The sequence below is a fragment of the Ailuropoda melanoleuca genome, chromosome 5, assembly GCF_002007445.2.
Source record: "Ailuropoda melanoleuca isolate Jingjing chromosome 5, ASM200744v2, whole genome shotgun sequence".
Lineage (NCBI taxonomy): Eukaryota > Metazoa > Chordata > Mammalia > Carnivora > Ursidae > Ailuropoda > Ailuropoda melanoleuca.
In genome coordinates this window covers 13,324,035-13,345,716 of record NC_048222.1, presented here as the reverse complement: position 1 = coordinate 13,345,716, position 21,682 = coordinate 13,324,035, and the positions used below count along the sequence as shown (strand labels likewise).

Sequence of the window (21,682 nt, the reverse complement as noted above, 5' to 3'; positions counted from 1 at the left end):
CCCATTGCAGGACTCAATCCCAGGACTGTGGGATCATGACTTGAGTTAAAATCAGATACTTAACCAACTGAGCCACCCGGGCATCCCTCGCCATATTGTTTTTATCATTAGTTGGCAAATGCAGGAAGCATAGTCAAACCCGGTCCCTCTTTTCTGGGTAAAGCATCTTACTTATCATGCAAGAGAAGATTGAGACAGAAATGAAAAAAATGTTTTGTCTGCAGAATAGAAAGTGATGTTCCTAAATTGCTTGGGACTTTTTCTTAGATTTGGAAGGTTTTGTTATTTAATTACAAGCAATTATTATGCATTTCTTCTTCATGAGCCTTTGTGTTCCGCTTTGGTGTAAAAGTCTCCCTGTAGCTCACTATTTCAATATGCACATCAAAATCCACGGCATAGGGGCGCCTGGGTGGCGCAGTCGTTGGGCGTCTGCCTTCAGCTCAGGGCATGATCCCGGTGTTCTGGGATCGAGTCCCACATCGGGCTCCTCTGCTGGGAGCCTGCTTCTTCCTCTCCATTCCCCCTGCTTGTGTTCCCTCTCTGGCTGGCTGTCTCTCTCTCTGTCAAATTAAAAAAAAAAAAAAACTTAAAAAAAAAATCCATGGCATATCTGTACATTCTTTCCTATACGATTCTCACCACCTGAAGTGATTGATGATACGCGCTGTCGTAAACCTTCGTATACATATAAGAGTGTGAAATTATAAATTGAAGCTTGGCTCTGTGTTTCCTCTGGCCAGGTTAAGTTTGTCCTGAAGGACAGTGTGGTAATAGTGACAGCCACACTTCGGCTGGTTTATGAGTTTTATGCAAAGGGGCAGTGTGCTTGGTATGTGAAACCTCATTCAATGATAAGTAAATAACTGCTGAATTTAATAAAATGATTTAAGAAGTGATCATAGTTTTTACAAGCTACAAAATTCTGTCCCGTAAGTAGTAAAAATTGTGTCTTTCGCTCTTCTGTGTATCCACGGTAGCCCATCTCTACAGGTTTGTTCATTCATAGACAGGCTGGACAAATTGTGAGAGGTATCCTCGTTCTTAAAGACACGGGTGGGTGGTGTAGTGGTGTGGTTAAGTGTTCACGCGCTGGACTCACATGGCTTGGGTTCGAGTCTCTCTGCCTTTGGGCAACTTACTGAACATTTTCCTTTTCTGCGCAATGGAGATAGTAGTACTGACCTTATTGAGCTGTGTTGAGATTTACATAAAGTACTCCATGGAAAGCCAGTAACTCCTAATGCGTAGTGTTACCATGGCAACAGAAGGGAGAAACCGGGTCTTCGCACCAAAAGTCCCTTTCAGGCAACATGTCTGTCTGAGTAGATGTCTGACATACCTATGCATAGGTATAATTTTTTTTTAAGATAGATTTATTTTTTAGAGATTGAGTGTGAGTGGGGGAGGGGCAGAGGGAGATGGAAAGAGAGAGAGAATCCCAAGCAGGCTCCCTGTTGAATGTGGAGCCCTGCATGGGGCTCTATCTCACCCCCACGAGATCATGACCTGAGCCGAAATCAAGAGTCTGATGCTTAACCCACTGAGCCACCCAGGAGCCCTTGTATAGGTATAATTTAAAAAAAATTTTTTTTGCTCCAAGTTATTAGCTGACTTTCATTCTGACTGGTAATAAGGACAAATAAAAACTCTCAGCTAATGCTGCTGTCTTCCCCCTGATTTATAAAGTGTCCGAGAAGTAAGATCTTAAAGCCTAAATGTCTTAATACTGCCTTTTAAAGACCTCATCCAGCAGTGTCGATCTGACCATGGGTAGAAAAACAGGCAGTGAAGCAGGCAAGCTGATTCCTGTTAAGCTGGCACCACAAAACACTTTGAACAAGGGCCCTGTTATCTCGTAGGTAACAGGTGGTAGCTGGGGTAGTAAGCTGTTCTGGGCAGGATTTCAGCTTTCCAGTCTTCAGTGCCTCAAGCAGTACGCTTCTATCATAAAGTGATCAATAATAATTAGGTATCTGGAATGAAATACAGTACGATATTATGCTTCCTACATCTGGAAGGAGAAACTCACTTAACTAGCTCTAAATCAGTGCATTCTCTTTTTATTCCTGGGGGGGAATGTTCGAGGCAGCAGAGAACACGGTGGAAATGTGAATTGCGGCTTGGTGTATAATCACACACAAAAAATTAGGTGTTATGACACACGTGGCTACAAGTAACAGAAGCAAGCCCCAAAGCACCGCGCCTTTATTTCTGACATAAACACTTTCATCACATTGCATTCTCTATGACAGCAGGGCCACCTGTTTCACATTTAATAAAAATGGCTGTCACAATAGGTGATCTATACGTGAGGGGACAAAGCGAAGGTTGTCAATGGAGCTTAACGTAAATTATTTTTCAGATCTTATAGTTTATTAAATCATGTTCTAGCATGTTCCTGTCCCAGGGGGCCAATAAATGGACAAGGAATCATTTCTTTTGTATCTCGTCAGTCTCAGAAGAGAAAACTGAGACTTATTGAAACTGAGAATTTGATTTGAAGTTTTCCTGTGCACATTGGGGCTTAAAGAGCCCGAACATGGAAACTTTCCTCCGTGCACTCCCAAGAGCGCTGAGACTGACCCTCACAAAACTACTTCCCCTAAGTTGTTTCCTCCTTGTCCCTCCGGGGGTAGGATGGCAAGGGCAGCGCATCCTGCTTTCAAAATTCAGAATACTTGCTGCTGCAAAATGACCTAAAACTTTCTGCCCCCGCAACTTCCCGTCCCTGCGGTGCTGCCTCGAGACTTGCAAGCATCAAGAGCAGCTCTTCCACACGCTAGTCTGACCTATGGGAAGAAATGACCAGCAAAAGAAGTGCAGCTTTTATTGCCTTATAATCACCCTTTCTTTCATTAACTGGAGATCGTCTGCTGGCCAGCTGCTTAATTTCATTATCTGGTGGCTGACTTTTTTATTCCCCTTTGGAGACCATTGGAGCAGTACAAAAGGAAGCAGCATTAGTGAAAATGGCCTTTTAATGTTTTTGTTTGGGAAAATAAAATACGTTGGAAAAAAGTGTAGTAAGCGTCGACATGCAGTTTAACAGGTGGTTCTAAAGCAAACTCCACATAACCACTGCCCACGTCAGGAAAATTACCAACAGCCCCCAGAAGTCCCTTGATGGGCCTTTTTTGGGGGGGGGTTTAAGATTTTATTTATTTATTGAGGGGAAGGCAGGAGCAGAGGGAGAGGAAGATAGAATCCCAAGCAGACTCCATGCCCAGCAGGGAGCACAACTCGGGGCTCGATCTCATGACCCTGAGATCATGACCTGAGCCGAAATCAAGAGTCAGATACTCAGCTGACTGAGCCACCCAGGCGCCCTTTGATATGCTTTTCTGATTGCAGTCCTCCTCCCCACCAAAGGCAGACACTGACTCGGTTTTCACTGTGATTATATCCTTGCTTGTATTTGTAGTTTTAAAGGTCGGAGCTGTATCCCTAAAACATACATCTAGTTTGGCCAGTTTTTGAACTTTATGTAAATGGAATCATGGTATGTGTGTTTGTCTTGCTCTTTTTACTCAACATTACTTTTAAGATTCATTTATTTTGTGTGTTTACTTTTTATTTTGAAAATTTTCAAATGTAAGAGAAATTGAGAGAATTATAAACTAGTATTATAATGTAATTGCTTAGTTGCCACCTAATAGAGATTTGGCCATAGTTCTTTTTTTTTTTTTTCCTCCTCTTGAAGTGTTTTAGAGTTAATGACAGACTTTTTGTTTTTTTTAAGGGGGGCGTGGGGGGACACCTGGGTGGCTCAGTCAGTTAAGCGTCTGCTTTTAGGTCAGGTGGTGATCCCAGGGTCCTAGGATCGAGTCCTGCCTTGGGCTTCTTGCTCAGTGGGGAGTCTGCTTCTCCCTCTGCCTCCTGCTCCCCCTGCTTATGTTCTCTCTCTCTGACAAATAAATAAGTAAAATTTTTTCAAAAATAAAAAATAAGTGAAAGGGGGTGTGGGGAGGAGCAGAGGGAGAGAGAGAATCTCAAGCATGGACCCCAGTGAAGGGCTCAATCTCACAACACTGAGATCACGACCTGAGCTGAAATCAAGAGTCAGACGCTTAATCGACTGAGCCACCTAGGCACCCTAATTACATTTCCAATCATGCATCTCTAAAAAAATAAGGGCGGTGTCCTGTGTAACCACAAGACTCGTATCCTATATAGCAAAACTAATAGTAAGTCCCTAATGTCATCTAATTCCCAGTCCATATTCGTGTGTTTCCAGCTGACCCCAAGACACTTTTATAGCTGGTTTGTTCAAATCAAGATCCATAGAGAATTTTTGAAGTAGTTTTAACTGTACAACTTGCAGCTGAAAGTGAGTCTGTGATCCTGCCTTTTTCCCCATACACTTAATCAGTGGATAGAGCTCCTATGGGACCTGCTGCAGGCACTTCGCCCACAGGAGCGAGGGAAACAGATCACCTCATCCCTGCTAATGACATGGTCCTACTCTTCTGCTCTGTGACTCCAGAGGAAATTGCACTGTCCAAATTACTGTCAGAAGCACCTGATATCAATTATGTCAAAGCCAAAAATATTATTTTGGGCAGCTGCATACTTTGTGGTACTGGTCTGCTCAAGGTTAAACAAGTCTAGTTATACTTATCTGGCGAATGCATGGGGGGCCCGCCCATCAGGGTTGCTCACTGGAAAGCAGCTCCAGTCTCTCCCAGCTACAGTTCTTAACCAGGACCCCAGGAGGACGGGTGGGTGGATAGATGGTCCCTTTGCTCTAGTAGCATCTTCCTGGTCAGCCATATCTTGGTCGCTTGACGTTGCAAGACTTTGGGTTTCTGGTTGTGTTTGATTCCTTTGCCAGAAAGCTTTTTATGAAGTTGCTTGGCCCTCTGTGACCCTGCTAAGTTAAGACAGGCTGACCTCCCTGGTTCCTTTTTATGGAAGAACGCCACATTTGTTCCCTGTGGTCTGGTATTTATTTAGATCAGCATTTCCCAGAAGATTTTCCTCAGGATGAAATTCCCATAGTACTCCATAAAAGGATATTGTCAAATGAATTTGGGAGAAACACCGAATTCAACAGAGTTAAGCTGGTTTCTTTACTGTATGTCCTTTTGTGCGAATGAACACTGCTTCTCCAGTGATACATGGCATTTCCCCAAATTATTTTCCTCTCAGCCTTTTCCTCAGAGCTTCTCTGGAGGTTACCATTTTGCAGAACAGACTTTAGAAAGTGCTGATTTGGAGGACTTGGATAGAATCACAAGCAATAAAGTCTCATCTACCTCATGGGTCGTGAAGACTTTATCCAAGCTAGCTACGTAATGTTACACAAGAACAGTGGCCGAGTTACCATGTTGGAGATGAGGAACTTTGTTCCTGTGCCCCTTCCACTTAGACTTCCACTTCTGTTCCTACTGGAACCATGGGGGAATCAGGATCTGTGCACGTGACAAGGACGTTTATACCTTAAATTCTGTCTTATAGATGGAATTTCCACATGGTTTGGACTTTTAAAGGGAAAAAAATTCTGTACTGGTCAGCCTCTCTGATTTTGAGGATCACTTGACCTTAACTGAAAAATATTTTTTTTAGATTTTATTTATTTATTTAGTTATGTTAGAGAGCAAAAGTGTGTGTGTGGGGGGGGACAAACAGAGGAGGGGGAAATGGAGGAAAGAATCTCAAGCAGACCCTATGCCAAGCATGGAGCCCAATGCAGAGCTCGATCTCACAGCCCCTGAGATCATGACCTGAGCCAAAATCAAGAGTTGGACACTTAACCAACTGAGCCATCCAGACGTTCTGCCCAATACTTTTTTAAATTTCATTTTGAATTAGTAATTCAGTAAGCTTTCTTCAGATGATCAAGTAATCAAACCTTCTTGCCTCGTTATTCCACATTTGGCAAAATGCTTGGGTATTCCTAGGACTCGAACGTTTTTGTTAGTAAAAGGCACAGTATCTGGTGTTCATACCAATTGCTTCTAGAGTAACATGACTTCCTGAATATGTTGGTCATACCATTCTGTGCATTCACTTCTACTTTCCCTTTTTCAATATAGCATTTAGACGGACAGCCTCATTGCTTTGCTCATTAATTTCCTTATGAAGTAACTGATCAGCTGACATTTGCCATCTGGTTTTTCAAAATGGAAGATCTCCAGGTTTATCCTACCTCTTCTTCCTTGCCTTTCTTGCCTTTTATGTATTGTACATATCAGTTTAATTTTGAAGCCACCTCTTCATCAAATGAAAGCATTTCACGTGGAGGTGGTGTGAATGTGGGTTATTTTGTGCTGGGCTATAGTTGTATCGATTAATAACCATTGTTTGTAAGTCATATGGGAAGCAGGGGTATGGTCTAGGCTCTTGAGGTTCATTCCATTTGTCTCTTGAAGGTTTCTAGATTAAATTCACGTTCCCTGGGGTGGTAAAATTTCAAAGGGATGAAAGCCACCGATTTGACAAACAAGTTGACCGTTTTAATAAATGAAGGTATAAGACTCCTGCAGTAAGCTACCGCAGATTTCACTATTGCTTAGTTGTTTTTCCCACGTCAAATGTCTAGCTCTTCTGGAATGTAATTTTTAAAGGCAGCTGGACAGAGATGGATTATCCTAGAGTATGAGCTGAACAAGTCCCTGCATCGGTCCTCTGAGTAAAACCAAATAACTTGTTCCCCAGGATCAATATTGCTTCCCCCACCACTGGCCCTGTTTCCTCACTTTTTTTTAAACGAAAAAGCAGTACTTAAAAGTTATGAAATATATGGGGTTTTTTTCTTCCATTGGTACTGGGAGCATATAAAAAATGCACTCCCCATGGGGCACCTGGGTGGCTCAGTCGGTTAAGCTCCCGACTCTTGGTTTCTGCTTAACTTGTGATCTCAAGGTCCTGGGATCAAGCCCCACGTCGGGCTCCATGCTCAGCAGGGAATCTGCTTGAGATTCTCTCTCTCCCTCTTCCTCTGCCCCTCCCTCCCACTCTCTGTATCTCTCTCTAAAATAAATAAATCTTAAAGAATGCACTACCCAGAAATTGTACATCTAGCAACATGTTCTAGAAAAATTGTTCCACCTGTTCACATGCATGCTGGAAAAATTCTATTTACAGTACAAATGTTTGCCCCAAATTTGAAATGACTTAAATTTCTTTCAGTTGCAGATGGGTAAATAAATTGTGACACTTCTGTCCCATGAAATGGTATGTAGTATTCAAAGAGAATGAGGTGTTTCTTTATGTACTGATGGGGAGTGCTCTAAAACATGTTGATCAATGAGAGGAAAGAAAGAGTTATAATATGAACAGAACGATCCCATTTATGTTTTTAAAAACTGCATTTATCCAAGTGGGAGGGTAAGTGGGAAGGTGGGAGCAAAGAGAGAGGGAAAGAAGAGAGAAATAGAAGGAAAATATCAAAGGGCAGCAGTAGTGAGATTTGGGGAGTTGTGTTGAGGGAAGGAAGGGTGGTGTAAAAAGGACTTTCTTTTCACTATATTTCTTGAATTATTTACAGTGAAAATATTTTCATCAATTTTTGTACGTGAAATAAAAGCATATGTATGGGCATGCACGTGCACAAAAAATAAAAAGAGAATGTGTCAGTTATTTTAAAGATTTTATTTATTTTAGAGAGAGAGGGAACAAAGAGAAGAGCAGAGGAGGAGGGAGAGGAAGGGAGAGAGAATCTCAAGCAGACTCTGTGCTGAGTGCGGAGCTTGACTCCAGGGCTCGATCTCACAAGCCAAAATCAAGAGTCAGATGCTTAACTGAGCCACCTAGGCACCCCTAGAATGTGCCAGTTATTTTTAACAAATTCGTCCAATCCAGGCATTCACTAGGGCGAGCCGTCTGTCCAAGATGTCTGTTTTAAGTTCATCGATGTCAGAGAAGCATGGGATTCCTAGGCTTAGCACCAACCTGGTTGGACGGGGAGGCTGGGAGAATCCTGGAGGGGAGATGCTGGGGACCTGGCTTCTGATAACTGTGGCTCAGAAGAGCTCCCAGAAGCACTTGGATGGGAACCACTCCATTGTTAGGTTTGGTCTCCGAGCTTTAGTGGAACTTACTGCCAAGGATCACTCCTTCCGCAGACTCTGCCTTTCTAAAGCATTTGCTCAAGTGGGAACAGACTTCAGAACAAGAGGTTGGAACGTAAAGCTGTGGGAAATACCCTTAGTGTTTCCTTTGCCGACAAACCACTGCAAGGATAGGCGTGTTTTAAGACGTTGGTCTTGGTATTATTTAGGTATGGTGAGGCCAACAGATTAGGAGAGGCCTACCATTCAAAAGAGGGTTTAGGGATGCCTGGCAACTCAGTGGGTTAAGTGTCCGACTCTTGGTTTCAGCTCAGGTCATGATCTCAGGGTCCTGGGATCGAGCCCCACCTTGAGCTCCCTGCTCAGAGCTTGTCTTGTTAGACAAGAGTCTGCTTGTTCCTCTTCCTAACCCACTGTTCCTGCCTCCACTCATGCTCTGTCTCTGTCTCTCTCTCTCTCAAATAAATCTTAAAAAAAAAGAAAAAGGTGTTTTGTTACACTGACAGAGTCCAAGAGAAAGGGCCATGCCATGCCATGGAGGGCCATGTGGGGAAGCATCGTGGTCAGTCAGGAGGCAGAGAGAGTGGGAGAGAAATGTCGAAAATGAGGCCAAGAGCCTTTAGTGTGTTTCCCACAGGAAAGAATGGACAGGGTAAGCAAGCTTGCCTGGCTGGTTTGAATCATCTCAGCAGGCTCTGGGACATACAGACTGTCTCCAGCTGTCTGACACCTGGGCCTGGGCTGATGAGGGCAGGTGGCTAGTGGCGTGTATACAGCGTACGAGCTCCTTAAGGAGGTGGTTGGAGTATGGGCTCTGGGTCAGGTGGTTTGCAGTGAAAGGTATGTTCACAGGCCAGTCAGGTACTATCCGGGATGTGGCTAGCCTTGGGAGGGGCAGTCTCACCAGGATTATAAGCAAGACCCCCAAGAGTTACCTGAAATTAAAAAAAATACAGAAAGTAAAAAGACAAGATTAATATAGATAGAGATGCAAGAATAATTATGCGTCTCAAGGATTTCTGTGTGGCTTTTATATTAAGGCTGAGTTTGATGGCAAGCTTTGGAAGTCTTCCTTGAACATCCTAACCTTTGATTATGGTTTCGGGTGGGGGGGCATTTGGGGACTATTTTTGGTACAGTAATTGAGAAATCTATTCATTTCAGGCAAGAGGGGTACGGGAAGCTGCTTTTTGCGTATTTGGATCTACTTAGCTAATTCTTTGTCAGTCTGTAAAAGCAAATCAGTAATTTTTCTCCCTTTTCCTCTTCAGGCTATCTCTTATGTTGCACATAGAATTTTAGACCTGTTGCCCTTGCAGTGGACTTTTGCACGTTTGCTGGCTTATGTGATTTTGTTTTTGATGTTTCGCTTGCCACAGGACCACCTCGAAAGCCTATTACAGTGTTCTGCATTTACTGCAGCCTGGAAAATTGGTTCTTTTCTAAAGATCCACTATCTAGCTGTATTTTCATTTTGGGTGGGGGATTAGATTCCTGCTCTATTTTGGTTCTACTGTTTAGAGATTTAGAAAAATGTTTTTAGAAATTTACCTTTATATGCTAAAATCCTAACCCTTTGATTTTAACGTTGTCTTCTTGTTTACTGTGGCCTAACGTTTATTTGTCTGTTTAGATGTACTATTTTTGTTTTTAACTGATGTTTTTGCCATTATGGAAATTTTCTCTCATGGTCACTTTTTTTTTTCATGTCCTAACAACTTTATGGAGGTATCATTTATGTACCATACAATTAACTCATTGCTGGCATATAACTCAAGGATTCTGGTAAATTTATAAATTCCAGTTTTATAACCAAAATGTTTACTCCAGAACATTCCCATGTGTGGTCACTCAGATTTCTTACTGCTCTGTGCTTTAATAACATAGTAACATTTGAGCGATCCTTGTATTTTACATTGTTTTAAAATCGCCCTTACTGACTTTATCTTTTATATAAAAAGATTACTTTTTTTAGGGAGAGAGAATGAGAGTAGGGAGGAGGGGCAGAGGGAGAAAGAGAGAATCTTAAGCAGGCTCCACGCCCAGCTCAGAGCCCAATGAAGGACTGATCTCATGACCTTGAGATCATGACCTTGAACAGAAACCAACCGTCAGACACTTAACCGAGTGAGCCACCCAGGCACCCCTAAGAATATTACTTTTTACCACACATCTAACAAGACAATTTTCCAGTTTTCTTTTTATAAAAGAGATGGATGACTTTGTACTGTTAACTTCCATTTCTTGCATCCCAGAGGCCAAGCATTGCCTAGTGAGTCAGCTCACGGTCATGCCTTGGATCTCACTTTCTCTGATTTATCCCTGCTATTCTTTGGCCAGGTGTGATACCTATTACACCTTCTCTCTTCCCTCATGTGTTGATTCTCTTCCTCTGACTCTAACTTTTTGTCATTTCTTCTCTGTTTTTCTTTTTTTTCATCTTTGTTCTACCCAAAGCCAGGGTTGTTGGAGAGAGCAGATTGGACCTCGTCTTGGTCAGTGAACAGGAAACCGTTACGTTTTCTTTCCCCCACATCAAACCCTCCTTCTCCTGTGTTTTGTAGTTCAGCAGTAGACCAGGTCAGAGGATATCTGTCATCCTTCTGCACCAAACAGCCCACTTAACTTCACTTCAGGGGCAGTGCTGGAGCTTGTCTTTGCCCATAGTTCAACTTGGCTGTAACTTTGGAAGGGCTGCTAAAAATAAGACTGGAAGAGAGGCGTCACATATACCTTGTTAAAAGAGTAAGTAAAAGTGCCCTAGAAGAAATTCTGCTAAGAACAGTAGTATAATTATGCCATCTTACCATGACCTACAGCCCCAAATAAACTAATAATAAAATCGCCTTCCATTTTTAGAGTCTTGTACGTTAGATTATATTTAGAGCCTGTGCACATCGTAACAATCCTCACAACAACGTGGTATGGAAAAAAAAAAAACAGGCATTAATCATTTCCTACTCTGCCACTTACGGCTGTTTGACTCTGAACAAGTCAATTTTGCAGGGTCTCAGCTACCTCTGAGAAATGGGAATGATAACACTTCACCGGATGTGCTGAGGATTAAGTTAAATGACCTGTCACCCTTCTCAAAATGATCTGTGTATCCCTTGTGGGCACAGGGTTCTGGGCTAGGAAGTGGACAAAGCCAAAGGATAAAGAAGCCATCTCTTTCCAGAATGTCAATTAAACTTGGAAATTGGGGGTGGGTATTTTCTTATTTAAATAAAAGCAAATAGATTTTTATGTGAGCTTCACCTTAGTTCTTTTTTGAAAAAGATTTTGTTTAAGAGAGCGGAAGAGAGAGAGCATGAGCAGAGGGAAGGGCAGAGAGAGAGAGAAGCAGGCTCCCAGTTGAGCAGGGAGCCCAGATGTGGGACTCGATCCCAGGACCACAAGATCATGACCTGAGCCGAAGGCAGACGCTTAACCAGCTAAGCCACCCAGGAACCCTCCCACCTTAGTTCTTAAGGCAAAACTCAGTACAGTAAAGAAACGGCATGCTTGGGACAGCCAACTCAGTCCTACCGTTGGAGCCCCTGGCATTACTGCCTTGCCGTTAGGAGTGTTTCCATGGAGAAGTTTGAGAAACACTGGTACCTGAAAGAGTTTACCATAGTCTATACCAGTACAGCATGGTCTTAGTTAACCCCTCATCCTTGTCTTAGAAAGTGTGCGGCTACATTTCCCCAGCATGTACTTGATATCCCCGCTTAAATATAGCTAACATTGGGCTCGCCATCTTCCCTACAAACCTGATTCTCAACCCGCGTCCCCCACTGAGTCATCAGCACCACCGTCCGTTCAGCTCTGCAAGTCAGGAACCAGTTGCCCTTGACCCCTCTCTTTCCTTCATATCCTTAACATGACACCATGGCCACCTTGTCACCTTCACATGACCTGAATGCATTCTTTGCCTGCATCGCCATCACCCGCATCTTGGTCCAAGTGACCATCATCTCTTGCCTAGACTAGGGAATCCCCAAGAACTGACCTGCCTCCCATCCATTCTCCATGGTGATGCAGGCATTGATCTCTGGTGGTTTATTTCCATTGCCCTTAAAACAACATGGTCCATGAGGCCCTTCATGGCCCAGCCCCCCATCCGTCTGGTGCTGGTGGGTGCAGTAACGTCGGGTGCTTTCTCTTTGCCAATGGTGCCATGATTCCTTCCATCAGGAGCCACTGCCTGGCTTGCTATGTCTGGAGTGTTTCCCTCAGCCCCAACCTGACTGCCCTTTGCTGAGATAATATATATTCGTCCTTCAGACTCCACTTGTGGGTCCTTTCCTCAGAAAAGCCTTTTCTCATGGCCCCGTAGGGGAGGTTACTGATCATATGTCCAGTAGAACGTGTCTCTTTCTTTTAACAGGACTTACCTTGATTTGTAATCGCACATTAGCTAATACTATTTGATGACCGTCTGAACCACACATCAGTCTGTCAACTCTGCGAGGGTAGGGATTGTCCCTTCAGTCTCCATCATCTCCAGCCCCTGGAGGAGTGCCTTTCGCCATGGGCAGGGGGTCTGTCATTGTTGGATGAGCGCGGGGAGTCCGCGGAGTCCGCATGGCTGAATGATTGGGCTGGGAGCACCCACGTTCTGCGAAACTTGCCATCCCAGACCGCCAAGCCCATGGCTTTGCCCACCTGCTGCTGATTCTTCCTTCAGTGCTGGGCATCAGGTCCTTCCACTTCCATCTGTGGTTTTGAAAAGCCCCTGAGAAACCTCATTCTGATTAAGGGAAATGCATTCAATTTGTGGCTCAGTACAGGATTGGCAGAGTACCTCTTTATGCACGCTTTCTGGGTGGCTTGATGCCACCCCCAAAATCTGTTCACAAAACCCTTGCTTAAAAACCCCTGCTTCACCTTGCCTATCCAGTCTTTTCCCACTGTGCCACTTAACATATCTTTGCTTAAAAGTGTTACAGGATTTTTGTCCCCTTAGTACCCAGGTTCTTGGCCACACCACCCTGAAGAATGAAGAGGTAGACCAGACGAAGAGTGGTGGGCAGCAAAGCAGAGTTTATTGAGCAAGAGTATAAAGCTCCCAAAGGGGGGGGTCAGAGTGGGTTGCCCTCAGAGTGTCTAAGTTTAGGGGAGTTTTATGAGCTCTTTTGCAGAACTGTCTTCAGCCATCAGGGTGTGCTGAGTCATGCCAGTCAGGGCTTTGGTCATGTATCTGTCTGCCTATTAGGTTAATGTCTCTGTGCTGATGGTCTTTTTTTTTTGCTGACATCCGGGGGCTTATGTCTTAGCTTCCCCTTGCCCACGATATTGACAAATGCTTTGTGGTTAATTAGCTTCTTTTAGGGTGTTTTGCAGAAGTCATTTCTGCAAAGGCTACAACGTAGAATGCTAGCGTGGGCCTGTCTAAGCTGCACATCAGGATGCTAGTACTGTTTTATTTTAGCTGCCCTGACTCCATACTTTCTTGTTGGGGACCCTGGCCCTGACTACCTAACTGCCCAACTCACTCCTAACAAAAGCAGGCAGAACTTTCTAACTTAACTGCATGCAGTTCTCTCTCTCTTCTCTGGGCGTTCCTCTTCTGCCCTCCTGCCCCCACGTCATGTCATTTGGTATGAGTCATAAAACTCCCACAGCCCCCCACCACCACCAAACAAGCACCATTCCAGTGATTCCTACACCCACCTTTCTGGCTTGACCTCCATACAGCCCTCCTGACCTCACTTCTGTGGGTATATATATGTACCCATTTTACCATTAATATGTTCTCAGGAAGCGATATGGGAGTGCAGCCTAACCTCGTATTTATTTTGTTGCCTCATACCACTTAATTCATCATAAGTTGAGAGAGTTAGAATATGTAAAAAATAGTAAGTCCCAAAAATATAAAAAAGGTAATTTCCAACCTTGATATGGCTGAGAATAACCCAGAGAGCTTTTCATGACAATATAAATGTCCAGGTCCCACCCTGGACCTATTAAATCAGAGAAGCGGGGGCTGAGGCATCAGTGTTTCTCAGACTGACCGAGTGACTTGACCAAGGTCACTTGGCTAGTAGGTAACAAAATCTTAGTCCCTGTTTCCTTGCTTGCTTTCTAGCGCTGACTTGAATTCTTCGGACTAAATTCTACGGAGCTTTGTACGTGCATAGTTAATCTATGTCTGAATTTGTCTGCATAAAAGTTTCTTTATAACTGGCTTCCCCCCTCCCTGCGGAATAACTGTGCATCCAAAGGATGTGGAGATTCTCAAGCTGACAAAAACAACTAAAGTAACCTCTTCCCTCCTCCATCGCCACCTGCCTTGGTGTCCTGCTCAGGGGCACAGCCAAATCCCAGTGGACATGCGTTTCGTAACTGGGCAGCTCACACCTCACTTGTCTGCTTGGATTTGGAGCCTAAGAGAGGAAAGCAATGGGCGCCTGTCCCATGGAGGTCCCCCACTACCTGCCCCCACCCCCCCATCTCTCATTCCAGAGAGTTTTGTAGGAGATGTTTTCATACCATTTTTTTTTAATAGTTGGGAAGCAACAAAATCCTCCGTGAGACCTGAGCTATACGAACGACATAATTAAATCCCACTCACAAGGAAATGCCACAATCAGGACGATGTGCTGTGACACAGAGACTGTGCCGAGGTTGGAGACAGCATTTCTGCCTTTGAATCCCCGCTCCTCCTGTCAGTAGTTCTGTTATTCTGACAAGTTGTTGAATTTCTCTGTGCTACAGAATACTAAACCCTAAAGCGGGGTGAAATAAAGGGAAATAAGAGCTCCTACCTCATAGGTAGTTTGAAGATCATTTTGAAGATTAGATGAAATAATCTGATTAAAATGCTTATCGTATTTCATTAACATACATTAATGAAACTTATAGAGGCTTTTCTGTATGTTACTTTTTAATCCATGTTAACACATGCCTTTGAAAAATGTCTTTGTTACCGACTCATATCTGCTTCTCTGTGTTTTGCTCGTAGCCCTGGAAAGGAAAATATCAATGAGGCAAAGCAGAGAGGAGCTGATAAAACGAGGGGTCTTGAAGGAAATCTATGATAAAGGTAAGGGGGACCGGTCTGCTCCTTGGGCCCTGGAAAGCCATGCATGGAATGGGTGTGCGTACTTCTCGGAGTTGGATTCCGTGTTTTGCGTTGCTTTATCAGGATTTGAACCTTGAAAACTTCAGACAGTTTCGGAGGGAAGAGAGAATTTCGCAGACCACGCCAGAGCTCTCAGTATTATAGAGAAATCAGGCTCCTTTATTCTCAGCATTGGAATCACACCACAGGGCACCGTGCAGAATGACACGGCTGCAGGAACGGTGTGGGTCCTGGTCGGGAACCTGTGGCTGTTCGAACACACACAGCTGGGGCGAAGTTAAGTGCCGAGGCTCTTTTGGGCAGTGGGGGTTCCCAAGACACATGTTAAAAATCTACGGGCATCTAGAATTTCCTTGACAGATTTTTTTTAGCGGCCTTCTGTCTCCCCACATTAAAAGAAGTCAATGCAGAGAACATTATAAAATATAACTGTACACATAAGATATTTCAAATGATAATTTCAAATGATAATATGGGCAGGATGCTGCAGGTGCCTTGTGAGTGTGTCCACAAGGGTTTGTCAGTGAACACTGTCTTTTGCTTATTGAGTGCCCGTCTTTAAGTACAAATGTATGCAGTGGTTTAAATGGTATATTAAGTGTTCTTCATTTTTATTTTTTAAGAGTTTTGCTGTTTTAAATTAGGCTTTCTCTCCTCCCCCACACCCCTCCTCTCCCCTCAGCTACCCTTCCCCTGTCACCCCTGTCTCTCCTCCCCTGTCTCTTCCCCTCTCCTCCCCTCCCTCCCCCACTTCCTTTCCCTCCTCCTCCCCCTTCTCACCCTCTCCTCCTCCTTCCTCCCCTCTGTCCTCCCCACTCCTCCCCTCTGTCTTCCCCCCTCCTTCCCCTCTTCTCCCTCCTCCTCTTCCCTCTCCTTCCCCCTCCTCCCCCTCCTCCCTTCTTCTTCCTCCTCCCGCCTCATCCCCCCCTCCCCCCATCCTTCTAGCCTCTCTACTCACCCCTCCTCTCCTCCCTCTCCCCTCCTCTCCTCCTTCCCTCTTTCCCTTCCACTGTCCATGTTAAGGCCTCTGTGAAATGGCAAACTCTCGTCTTCCATCTTGGTGCGGTCATCACCGGTAATTGTCTGTCTCAAGTCTTCCTGTTGCTTGAAGCGGGTGTTATTTGCTGGGCCAGATGATTAAAGCACATATTCTACTGTAAAGACACTTCTTGACAGTTCAGGCAACCCTGTAATTCTGCGTTGACCATGTTCTGTGAGTCTTCTATAGGCCTGGCTTGTATTCTGATACAAAAAGGCAGGTTGGGTTTCTTACTTTGGTCCACCTCTCTGATTCCGCGTGTTCAGTGACTCGGTCCTTACGCCTCGGGCTCACGTCACCTCGTCCATTCCCGTCACGGGCCTTCCCGGTGGCACTCCTCAAGTACTTTCTCTTAGCACAGATGGCCACTCCAAAGTGCCACAAGTAGGAAGTGGCCCAGCCCTGCCCTACGTGGCAGGGGTGCTGGAGGTAGGGGGTGAAGTTGTGCTATTTCAGGCTACCTTCTAGAACTAGCAGCACCTCCTGGGGCCAGGAAATCCCTTTTGTGACCACTTGATCCTTCTCCTGCTGGGTAAGGCCTTCCCAAAATACAGTTCTCTGGTGGATTAAGCTCTCAGGGGAAGAGAAAGCCACAACATCGTCGCGTTTCTCCAATGTCTTGCTTCCTGTCCAAGCCCCAGGCGTCCCCTGCATGGACCTTAAGCTTTGCTGCTTCCCCCATCGGCACTCTGCAGCAGAGACGGTTAGCGTCTGACTCCAGGTACCGGACTGCATAATAAGCCTCCACTTGCTTCAGTAAACCTCGCATCACATTTAAAGCCTGCTCAGATCCCGTGAAATGATCCTTTCCCCTCCCTCCTGTCTTCTTGCAACCTTTATATCTCTTACTGTAAACCTTCTGGAACACTCTGGAGAATACATTTGACTATAGCATTTATTATTTCCATTCCACCTCATAACAGGGTTAAGGTAAGTTATTTCCCAAGTAACTTCTGACTTCACCAAAGAAGTCCTAGGTTATTAGAACAAAAGCCTCGTTTTCTAGAGACAGAAATGGGGAGCGTTGAAGGGGGGGGCCTGCAGGCAAGTCCCAGCTGCTTTACTGTGTGCGTTCAGGAACTGGCTGTGGACGAAGGGACCAGGTTAGCCCCCACTTGTCACCACCACTTCCTGACTGACGTGGCTTTTCGCTGTCACTGTGCTTTTCTGTTCGGTGTTGGCCGCCTTTCCTTACTAGCACATCCTGTCCAGGAGAACACAGCCCTCAGAGGTTCCTGTTTGGTCCTCCCGGCCTCAGATAATGCTTGAGATAGATAAAGCTCACAAAAATTGTTGTTTGGATGATGGGAAGAGGAGAAGAGAGGGACTAAAATCAGAAATTCATTGCACAGAGTACACGCAGGACTTTGTATTTGATAAAGCATGCATTGGAGGGGCACCTGGGTGACTCAGTTAAGCATCTGACTCTTGGTTTCGGCTCAGGTCATGGTCTTGGGGTCCTGGGATCGAGCCCCGAGTCAGGCTTGATACTCAACAGGGAGTTTGCTTGAGAGTCTCTCTCTCTCCCTCCTTCTCTCTCTGCTCCTCCCCCTCTTGTGTGCTCCCACTCACTCTCTCCATCTCTCTAAAATAAATCTTTTTTTAAAAAAAAGCATCCGTAAATCTTTTTTTAAAAAAAGCATCCATTTGTATCACTGTGGATATTAATCATGTTACCTTATATCAGCTGTTAGGAACACGGGCCCTGGCATCCGATTGCTTGGGTTCAATTGCGGTTCTACCACTGACGAGCTGTGCAACTTCAGTCAAGTTGCTTACCTTCTCTGTGCTTCTGTGTCTTTATCGAAAAGTGTGAATAATGTCGTAATGAGGTTTACCTGGGATAACACGTGGATGTTAGCGTGCTTGGGCAGCCGTAACAGAATGGCACAGACGGAACCGTCCTTCCTCACTGTTTTAGAGGCCGGGAGTCCGAGATCATGATGTCAGCAGGATTGATTTCTGGTGAAGTCTCTCTGCTTACCTTGGCTGCCTTCTCACCGTGTCCGCCCGTGGCCTTCCCTCCATGGACACACACTCCTGGTGTCCCTTCCTCTTCCTAGAAGGACATCAGCCCTATTGGATCCGGGCCCCTCCCTTATGAGCTCATTGAACCTTAATTTTCTCCTTCAAGGCCCTTCCTCCAAATATAGTCACACTGGGTGTGTGGGATTCAATAGAGGAATTCGGGAGGTGGGGAGGATACCACTCAGTCCTTAACAACATGTCACATAGAATAGTGGCTGTCACCCCATAAATTCTTGAGAGGTGGTAACACACCATTATTAGAAGTCATTCTCACCCTTTACAGGTGTCGAGACCCTTTCCATGCCTCGCCCTCAGTTCAGCAGGTCCAAGAGTTTGGAAGGAACATGACTGCCCCTCTTATATCTGAGGTGTGAGGATCTGCGACCCACTCTTAACCACGTGGGGGGCTGACACGAAGACACCCCCACCCCCGGCCCGCTTCAGTTTCCCTCCTACCCCTCCTCTTAGGTTTTCCTGTCCTCCGCCTCCTCCTCCCCTTTCTAGGGCATCACTTCTCTTGCTGTAGCTGTGATTCTGGTGGGTAAAACACATAAAACTCTTGCCACAACGTGAATGAACAGCAAGTGGCAAAAGGACTTTTTTTTTTTTTTAAAGATTTTATTTATTTATTCGACAGAGAGAGAGACAGCCAGCGAGAGAGGGAACACAAGCAGGGGGAGTGGGAGAGGAAGAAGCAGGCTCCCAATGGAGGAGCCTGATGCGGGGCTCGATCGCAGAACTCCGGGATCACGCCCTGAGCCAAAGGCAGACACTTAACGACTGAGCCACCCAGGCGCCCTGAGAAGGGACTTTAGATAAAAGTTTTAAAATCCAGGAGAACAGTTTATTCTCTGGGTATATTAAGACCATGTGAGAAAGCAGGACACATTGAAGACTCCATAAAAAGACAATTTTTCATTGTTAGTCTTGATATAGTAGGGACATGAAATCCTAAAATCTTTTAATCCCATTTTCCAAAATTTCCACAATGTGGATACAGCAGGTTTAGGAAGAACACAAGGTAAACATTCAGAGGGTAAACTCCTCATTCTAAATTGCAAAAAATGTTAAAACCAGCTAGTGGTGGGAAATAATCTGTAATTTGATAGGCAGCTTATTTTTTAACAATTTATTTCCCAACCTTGTGGCCTGTGTGTTTGAATCAGAATGTGATGGTTCTCTTAGACTCACATACATTTCTTCATTCAACAAATTGGTACTGAGTACCCTCTCTGTGCCTGGCGGTCCCCTGCCAGTTGAGCTACAGTGATAACCAAAAGAGCAAAATCCTCCCCTTCTCAGAGTTTCTATTCTACTAAAGGAAATAGGACATAATTATATATTTCAAGGAGCGAAGTCAAGGAGTGATAAGCCCTATGAAGAAAAACAAAGCAGCAGGGTAAAAAGATAAAGTCATTAAGTGGAGCCATGATCTTGGTTAAATGCAATCATGGAGAACTTGATACTTACACAGAGAAATTAAATGATCTATGACTGAAACAGGGGCATGGGTCCTACCACTTACTTCCAAAAAAACTTTTACTCGGTATGTTCCTTTTAAATTCAAGCCTCTATAGTACATTTGCCTCTCTCTCTCTCTCTCTCAGTTCTCTGTAAATCAGAGTACATCACACTCCACCCCCCCCCCCGGCTCAGAGCCTGCAATGGCTCCCCATTTCACTAGGACATACTCCAAGTTCCTGCGACAGCCTACAAAGACCTCTGTGATTTGCACTCCAGCCCCTAAATTTGCTTCAATCCCTGGCCATACCTCCTCATAATTTCCTCTTTTTTTTTTTTTTTTAAAGATTTTATTTATTTGAGAGAGAGAGAGCACATAAGCAGGGGGAGTGGCGGAGGGGGAGAAGCAGACTCCCTGCTGAGCAGGGAGCCTGACCTGGGGCTCAATCCCAGGACCCTGATCATGACCTGAGCCAAAGGCAGATGCTTAACTGACTGAGCCACCCAGGCGCCCCTCTTAACTTCCTCTTGATGACACATCTCCAGCCCCGCTTTCCAGCCCTTGATATTGGCATTGGCCACTCCCTCTCCTGGAATCCTCTTCCCCCACGTCCATCCACACAGCTCCCCTTCTTTTCAAGTCTTTGCTCAGATGTCACCTTCTCAGTGATGCTTACCCTGCAGCGGCCAGATTTTACATTGCTCCTCCTTCCCTAAGTCCTTCCTCCCCTCCCCCTGTTCTCTTTTCATTCTTTTTTTAGTTTCTGTCTCTTATATCACCTTCAAACAAGCTCTCTCAATTCCTTATCTGTTGTGTTACCCTTTCTCTTACCTGTCCGTCCTCACTGAAACAGAAGCTCCAGCACATGGGGTGGGGTCTTAGTCCGGGTTGTGCATGGATGCAGCCCGGGAGCCTGCAATGGTGCCTGGGCCATAGCTGATGTCCAGTGAACGTTTATGGAATGAAGCACGTGTGCAAACCGGCGGCCGTCCCAGCCTGGTCACACCACTTGGTTTATTCGCTTGTGTCGGTGAACTTCCTGATTCTCGGATCCCCCTTCTTCTTTTTTTTTTTTTAAAGATTTTATTTATTTATTCGACAGAGATAGAGACAGCCAGCGAGAGGGAACCACAAGCAGGGGGAGTGGGAGAGGAAGAAGCAGGCTCATAGCGGAGGAGCCTGATATGGGGCTCGATCCCACAACTCTGGGATCACGCCCTGAGTCGAAGGCAGACACACTTAACTGCTGTGCCACCCAGGTGCCCCATGATCCCCCTTGTTTATTCAGCTTTATGGTCCGTGAAACTTCATCGCCAGTTATTGAAATAGGCAATATCATTATTATGTGTATGTTTACGGAGACGGGTGCTAAATACTTGACTTTCAGATAATGGCTTTTAAGTATTGAGAAAAATACCCTGAAAACAATGCATGGTTTGGCCATTAGTAAAATAGTGATAATATTTCCCTGACTTAGCAAGACTCTCAAGAGGTCACCTGGCAAAGCGAATGTTATTTTTCCAACATAGAGATTAAGTGGTGGAAGCCCGGCGAGGTTATTGCCTTGTCAACGGGTCTGTGGCCGCCAGCGAGTGTGGACGCTTAAAACCCCTGCTAAGCCGGCGTGTCCTCCATCTGGAATTTATGGGAACGCAGGAAAACTTTGTAACATGTTGCCAGTTGGTAGTCAGAGGATCTTAGTAAGTGTGGTTATTAGTGTGGTTGCAGATAATCTCTACAAATAAATGTAATGCTGGATTTGAAGAATATCGGGGTTAACAGTGGCGATTGTGCTGAATTTTCCTGAAGAACCTTAGTTCTCCCCCAGGGTCACCTGCTGCATGTGTACAGGACGGGCGTGTTTAATTCACATGGATGGGCAGGAGAGGGAAGGAGAGGCAGGTGAGGGAGGGGAGACCGTCTCTCAGCGGTGGGATGGTACGACATCGCCCCTGCCTGGGACTCACTTCCACCCCCTTACGGGGAGCTGGAACGTGCAAGAATTATAGCTAGGGCCGCAGCAGCTCTCCCAGGAGTCTCCAGGGCAGTCCCACCGAGACCCAGGGAAG

General features: G+C 45.1%; 1 protein-coding gene across 6 annotated transcripts in view; it reads left to right on the top strand.

Moving 5' to 3' along the window:
* The window catches only part of PHACTR1 (phosphatase and actin regulator 1), a 571,024-nt gene that overhangs the window by 428,663 nt on the left and 120,679 nt on the right, over positions 1 to 21,682 (top strand). For all 6 annotated transcript variants that reach the window (XM_019796061.2, XM_019796064.2, XM_011220616.3 and 3 more), the window contains one exon: positions 14,965 to 15,045. In XM_019796061.2, the coding sequence (XP_019651620.1) occupies positions 14,965 to 15,045 (81 nt within the window). The remainder of the gene's footprint in view (positions 1 to 14,964; positions 15,046 to 21,682) is intronic.